The sequence below is a fragment of the Mastomys coucha genome, unplaced genomic scaffold (assembly GCF_008632895.1).
Source record: "Mastomys coucha isolate ucsf_1 unplaced genomic scaffold, UCSF_Mcou_1 pScaffold8, whole genome shotgun sequence".
NCBI classification, from domain to species: Eukaryota; Metazoa; Chordata; class Mammalia; order Rodentia; family Muridae; genus Mastomys; species Mastomys coucha.
In genome coordinates this window covers 12,993,082-12,999,824 of record NW_022196914.1, presented here as the reverse complement: position 1 = coordinate 12,999,824, position 6,743 = coordinate 12,993,082, and the positions used below count along the sequence as shown (strand labels likewise).

The 6,743-nt window shown below is 34.5% G+C and overlaps 1 protein-coding gene across 2 annotated transcripts in view; it reads right to left on the bottom strand.

The window, feature by feature from the left end:
- Positions 1-1,504: 1,504 nt before the first annotated feature.
- Cdh9 (cadherin 9) overlaps positions 1,505-6,743 on the bottom strand; it is a 130,204-nt gene continuing 124,965 nt past the window's right edge. For both annotated transcript variants that reach the window (XM_031360237.1, XM_031360238.1), the window contains one exon: positions 1,505-2,846. In XM_031360237.1, coding sequence (XP_031216097.1) covers positions 2,359-2,846 — 488 coding nt within the window. In that variant the 3' untranslated portion in view covers positions 1,505-2,358. The remainder of the gene's footprint in view (positions 2,847-6,743) is intronic.

Sequence of the window (6,743 nt, the reverse complement as noted above, 5' to 3'; positions counted from 1 at the left end):
GTTACTTGGGATTGGTACTCCAGGAAAGCAGGAACAGCATCAGCTTGGAAAACTTTCAGCTGGAGAAATGTACTGATTCATCTCCTTTCTTTACCTCAGGATGTAAAGTGCCTGTCTACCATTTTATAGACAATTCTAATTGTTCCTAAAACAGCATACTTCCACTTGTCTTTTGCACTTTCAAACATGTTTTCAAATTCTGGAAACTTTAGTCTTCTTGATAAAAATATTACTAAAAACAAATATTGATGCCTGTCAGCATACATTTTAATTTAGTTTTATTAATTCAAAATATTTTGATCATATTCTTCACCTCCTCCAAATCTCTTAGACCCTTTCTACCTCCCTGCTTATGGAACTTCATGTTCTTAGCATTCTCTTAGGAAAACAAACAAAACAAACAAAACTTCAAAATAAGTAAAATAAAGGGCATCAAAACAAATAGATCAAGACCAAACCCAAAGCATACAAAATACAAGAAGTCATTTTAGCTGTCCCATTATCCTGGACTAGAGGCTTGTTCTGGAATGTCACTGATATGCCCAGGGCCACTCCATTTTTCCCAGCATATATCAATTGGTAACAGCTTCTTAGGGGTTTGCGTTTGAATTTACTTTGTCTTCTCAGCCCTGGGACTTTGTTCAGTTTAAAACTATTACAGGGATGGAAATGGAGAGGAGCCTGAAGAAAAGAAGGTCCAGCTACAAGCCCAAAGTGGAGTCCAGATCAAGGGGCGATCCCAAGGCCTGACACTATTACTGAGGCTATGGAGAGCTCACAAAAATGGTCCTTGCATGACCGCACTCTGGAAGATGCAACAAGCATCTGCAAGAGTCAGATGCAGATATTTGCACCCAACCAATGGACAGAAGCAGCTGATCCCTGTTGTTGAATAAGGGAAAGACTGAAAGAAGCTGAGAAGAAGGGTAATCCTGTAGGAGGACCAGCAGTCTCAATTAATCTGGACCCCTGAGATCTCTCAAACACTGGACCACCAAACAGGCAGCATACACCAGCTCATATGAGGCCCCCAACACATACACAGTAAAGGATTACAGGCTCTGCGTTCATTCAGAAATGATGCACCTAACACTCAAGAGATTGGAGGCTCCAGGGAGTTTAGAGTTCAGGTGGCGTTGGGGTGGGAACATCCTCATGGAGACAGGGGGTGGGAAGGAGATATGGGATGCGGAGCAAGGGGAGGTGGATGCAGGGTGGGGAAATAAAATATAGAGTGTAAAACATAAATTATTTAATTAATATTTTTTTTAAAAAAACTGTAGAGGTCAGTATACATTTTCAATAAGTTAGCAGGAACTGAGAATACATTCAATGAATTTCCTGACTAAACGCACACACAAGCACACACACACACACATACACACACACAATTACCATGTCTCATTGAAAAACAATTATTTATAAAATTATTGATATTTGGGGCTATTTCTTATTTTTAAAACATGTATGACTTATACTCCATTCATTCAAATACAATGCATTGTTTGGTAAATCTTGCAAAAACTTAGTTTATTGTCCACAACCACATATATAATAACTTATATTTCAAATTGATCTCATAGTCTATCCATGAGTAGACATTAGTAGCTCAATAAACATTTGTCCACATTTAATTATTGAGACAGAGGAAACAACGCATCCCACATCCCATCCCTAGATAGCTCCCACTGTACATCAGTGACCTATACAGTGACTGCTCAGCTGCTTTTCCCTGAGTGACTCGTGTCTTACTCTCAGAGAGATAAAAACACTTCTGTCGTGAGATCAACTGCTCCGAGGAAGTGAATAAAATGAGATACATTTTTATAAATATTAGTTTATTTCATAAAAATACAAAAATATAAATATACATTTATAAAAATATGAGTGAATTAACACAAAGACATCTTTCCACTAAATAAATATGGCAGTAATAGTCACTCCTATTTCATTAGGTATATTTTCTTTCATATTAATTTACAAAGCAGTTGCACAATGTTTAATTTCATAGTATATGTGACTGACAATCCGTTAAGAAAACATTTATAAAGTTCCTATACTAAGACAAGGCACAAAAAGCCTTTCAGGAATTTTTATTGATTATTAACGTGATAATTTTTTCCAAGCTTATTAGGCAAAGAGGGTGAACAGGTTATTATTACTGTTTTAAAATTTATATCATTCATACTCATTCACGGAAACTTACTGATTAAGCAAACCCTTAATAGGACAACACTTATGTATTGTTTGGAGTTGTTATTTTAAAATTTTCCTCCAAAAAGAGACAACACAGGCCACTCAATCTGGTATCGAAGACAGTATTTCTACTAATGTTGATCAAGTCAAGTCATACAGGACTCAGTCTCTGTCGCTGTCATCACCCCCATACATTTCCGCGAGTTTTTTGAACCGAGGTCCCCAGTCGCTAAGGTAATCATAATCCTGGTTACAATCAGCTGTGAGAGATTCTAAGGAGCTGAGAGAATTGGCTACAGAATCATTCCCTTCATAGGCATAAGTGGCCAGGGAGTCGTAAGGCGGTGCACTTGGGTCTGAGTCGTTTTCTTTCAATCTCCGGTGGATAAAATCTTGTACGTCAATATTTTCCCAGAGGGGTACAGTCCTCCTTATCTGAAAAATAGTTTCAGGCATGACATCTCTTCTAAGTTTACTGTCTTCTCTTGCTTCTGGGTTCCTTAATGTGCCGATGTCAAAAGCCTGGGTGTCTTCCTCTCCACCACCTTCATCATTATAGGTCACAATATTGTCCCGGACGTCATCCTTGGAAATGATCAGAGGCTCCTTTTTCCGTTGCCTCTTCAATGCAGCAAACAGCACAATTAGAGCTATTGATAAGAAAAGAAGAACAAGTGAGACTCCGTGATTAGAGTTACTATGCATAATTATAGTATATGTGAGGTTTGGATAATCATCTGGAAACATGGGGTAACTATCCAGTTGAAACGATATAAAGATGCATAGCATCATTTGAGGTAAAATAAAAAACAAAATAAGAAGGTAAGAAATTAAAGAAATGGAGATAGTAAATTAGTAAATGTGCTAATTTACATTTTAAAGCCTATAGACTGGCATTGAAAAATATATAATTACTGTACTAGGTCAAGTAAATTTAACTGAAATGTTATCCTCACCAAAATATACATTTACCTCAAATTTAAGAAAATAATTAATGGTCCAATTGTCATCAAAATGAATTTTACTTGAGTAGTAAAACTGTTGGGTTATCTATGCAAACAATGTCACATAAAGGTGAATATAAAATACTACACTTATATGTTTATCATATACATACAATTCATATTTTGAATTGAATAATATATGAATACATGTGAATACTGATTTTGTCTTATTAAATATTGCACAAAGGCTTATTTAAATTTCTTTACTGGTTTAGTAAAGAAATGTTTTCTGAAAAGTATGAAATGCTACCTAAAGACCTGAATATAATTTCCAAACTTCAAGTTGTTTAACTTATACTCACTAAAATACTTCTTACTGAAGCCCATCAAAACTAACTGAGTTATACTCAAATTGGGGACTAAAATTAAAATTTTATATTTGCATATTTTCATTTATTATTTGTGTTCTTTTTTATGGATGTAATTAAGTACTTCCACATATATTAAAATTGCTCTGTTCTCATTATAGTAGTTAAATTGCATGCATATATTTGACAAACATTTTCCTAATACTACAATAAGAAGGTTAAATGTATGGATACACCTCTCTCTTTCTCTTTCTCTGTCTTTCTCTGTCTCTCTCTCTCTTTCCCTATTTCTCTCTGTCTCTCTGTCTCTGTCTCTGTCTCTGTCTCTCTCTCTCTCTCTCTCTCTGTATGTGTGTGTGTGTGTGTGTGTGTGTGTGTGTGTGTGTGTATGTGTGTATGGTCTGCAGGTTAACATTGAAGGTCTTCCTTGGTAACTCTTCACACTGTTTTGTGAGTCAGGTTTCTCAATGAAGTAGGAACTCACTAATTGATTAAACTGGTTGTCTTCAAGCTCCTGCCTGGCTCTCTCTTCACTATTGCCCTTAGAGTACTTAAGGCTAAAGATGTGCATGCCCAGCATTTTCCCTGGGAACCAGATTTCTAAATCTATGTTTCTAGATCTGTGTTTTGTATGAAAAATATTTTACCAACTGAGTAAGCTCAACTCCTATAAAATGAACTAAAATAAAAACATCAATATGATCTCTAAATCATTAAATTTATACTATAAATCATGCCATTATCTCATTTATTCAAAAGGCAAATAATTAAATTGGAATGTGATAAAAATATATTGTGAGGCAATCATTAAATAAGAAAAGATTGAATCAAATCTGGAAAAATTCTTACAAATTTATTTAAACAGGAGAGAAACTGGAAAAGTGCATTTCTTTTATTATAGGAAATCCAATGTTCTGCCAAAATTATTTTTGAGGCGGTCTTGATTATGCATGCTCATAATTCCAGCCTTTTACAGCCTGCAGCAATAAGCCTGTGCTGCACACTGAGATATTGTCTCAAAGGACAGAAGAGAAGGCAGATGAAAAGCATCATTCATTGAAAATAAGAAAAAAATTAGCTCCAAAATTTCCATTGCTTTTGTTAACCTCTGATTTAACATTATTGTATGGTACTATTTTTCTTTTTAGTGTTGGGCTTTGAGCACTTTTAAAAGCATTCTACCACTGTATTACATCTTGAGGACCATTGTTAATCTCAAGTAAATTCCGACAAAAAAGAGTTTGGGGACTTGGCCTTTATTCAGGTTCATCCAGCAGGTATTAAAAATACATGAAACACTCCTGTTTTGAAATATATAGAACTATATATTATAGTAAAAGAAGAATAAAAACATTAAGACTGAAATAGTTTTTAACATTCAATGAGCCTGAGTAATGAACAAAAAAATGGAGTTATTTTGCAATGTAAAATTAAATGAGTGGATTCTTTTGTCTTCTATATGTTGTACCTAAACACTAGATAAGTAAACCTATATGAAAGCTTCCATAGATATGAATTTGTAATACTTCAGTTAAGTGGATCTTTGAGACATTCTATCTATAGTAAATTTTGCTCTCTGTTCTGCTAGGTAAGAAATATCTGCTTCATTGAATGAATAGAAAATAAATATTTGGTATATAGTAATACAATTCGGGCTATTTGGAAAATGCATCAGTATTTTTATCAGTGTATGACTAGAATTTATTATTTATTCTTTATATTCCTAACTACCAAAGCAGTATACATAAGCGATAAAACAAAATCATAAACACTTTGTCTATTTTAATTTAATGGGTATTTTTAAACTTTATGAAATTTCTTTAGTTTGGCTATACACACTTTTACTATTCATTATTTTATTGTTACTGATTTTTATTACTTATTTTTGTGTGTTTTTCATAGAATTTGGTATTGGACCTAGGGCCTCTTACTGCTAAAATGCTTTGTCCCTGAGCTCTAAGATAAAACATTCTTCTCCGTTAAGACCTTATGATAATTAAACCCATAAGATTCACCACAGTGCTAGAGGTGTCTCTATGATCAAAATTTACAAAATCCCTGCCCTAGAATTTAGTCCCAAGGTCAATTTTAAAGGAGTCACCAATCAGACAGTTATGGTGTATTAAATAGCCAGCTGATGCTAATCAAAACAAATATCTTACACTCCCCTTTGTCAACCCCCTAGTGAAATTCTCCAATAATATCTGGCCAAAAGGATTTTATCCAGAAAGCTTGAAGGGATTTATAGTGTAAAGAAGCCAGGATACATGAGCATTAGATCATAAACTTGGCCAGCTCTCCTGCCCTAAGTGTAAGTATTTTGGATGAGTATTTTATAGAAATAAGTTTTGGAGTGGTTGACAGTGAAACAACTGTTTAATTGAATTAAATCCTTGCTGTGATGGTGTGGGCTTAGTTAAACGCATGCTAACAGAAACACTATTGGAAAGCACTGAGTGAGCCATCTGTGAATACCTCTCAAAAGAACACTTAAAATGCTGTGCTGTGTTGGTTTGTTAGTGTGTTAGTGTGTTTGTTTTTTTTTTTGTATGTGTCACATAATAGTTCTCTGAAGGATGTATCTTAACATAGTTATATTAATGCCCAACATATTCCTATATACTTTATATTATTTCTAAAAATGTTTTGAATCTTGAAATTCTCTTGGTTTTGAGTTTACAATAGAGACTTAAGGGAGAAAGATCTATTAACCTGCCAGTAAATGCATTTTAGAAACATCATTCAGGAGTCGGTGACACAGCTCAATGGGTAACTAGCTTGTTTCACAAGAATGAGACCATCTGTAAGGATCCCCGGAAGACAGATAGATACGCAGCCAGACATGATGATAGAGTCCTGTAATTCCAGTATAGGAAATTGAGACAGGAGGTTCCCAGAGCTCTACTAACAAGCAAGTGTCATAAGTCTGTGAGCTCCCAGTTTGGTGAGAGATCCGGTGTCAATACACAACTTGGAAATTAATAGATAAAAATACCTGATGCTAACTTCGGGCCTGAACATATTGATTACATGTTCAGGTGTGATGTCTATACCAGTACACACAGACAGTCAAACACACAAGGAAAGGGTTGCACCTGGTGTATTACTTAACTATTGCCTACTTGAACAGATTAAATTAATCATACATCAAAGGTCAATGGTCATTAGAACCATGAGTGTAGCACTTGTTTATATATATATATATATATATATATATATATATATATATATATAT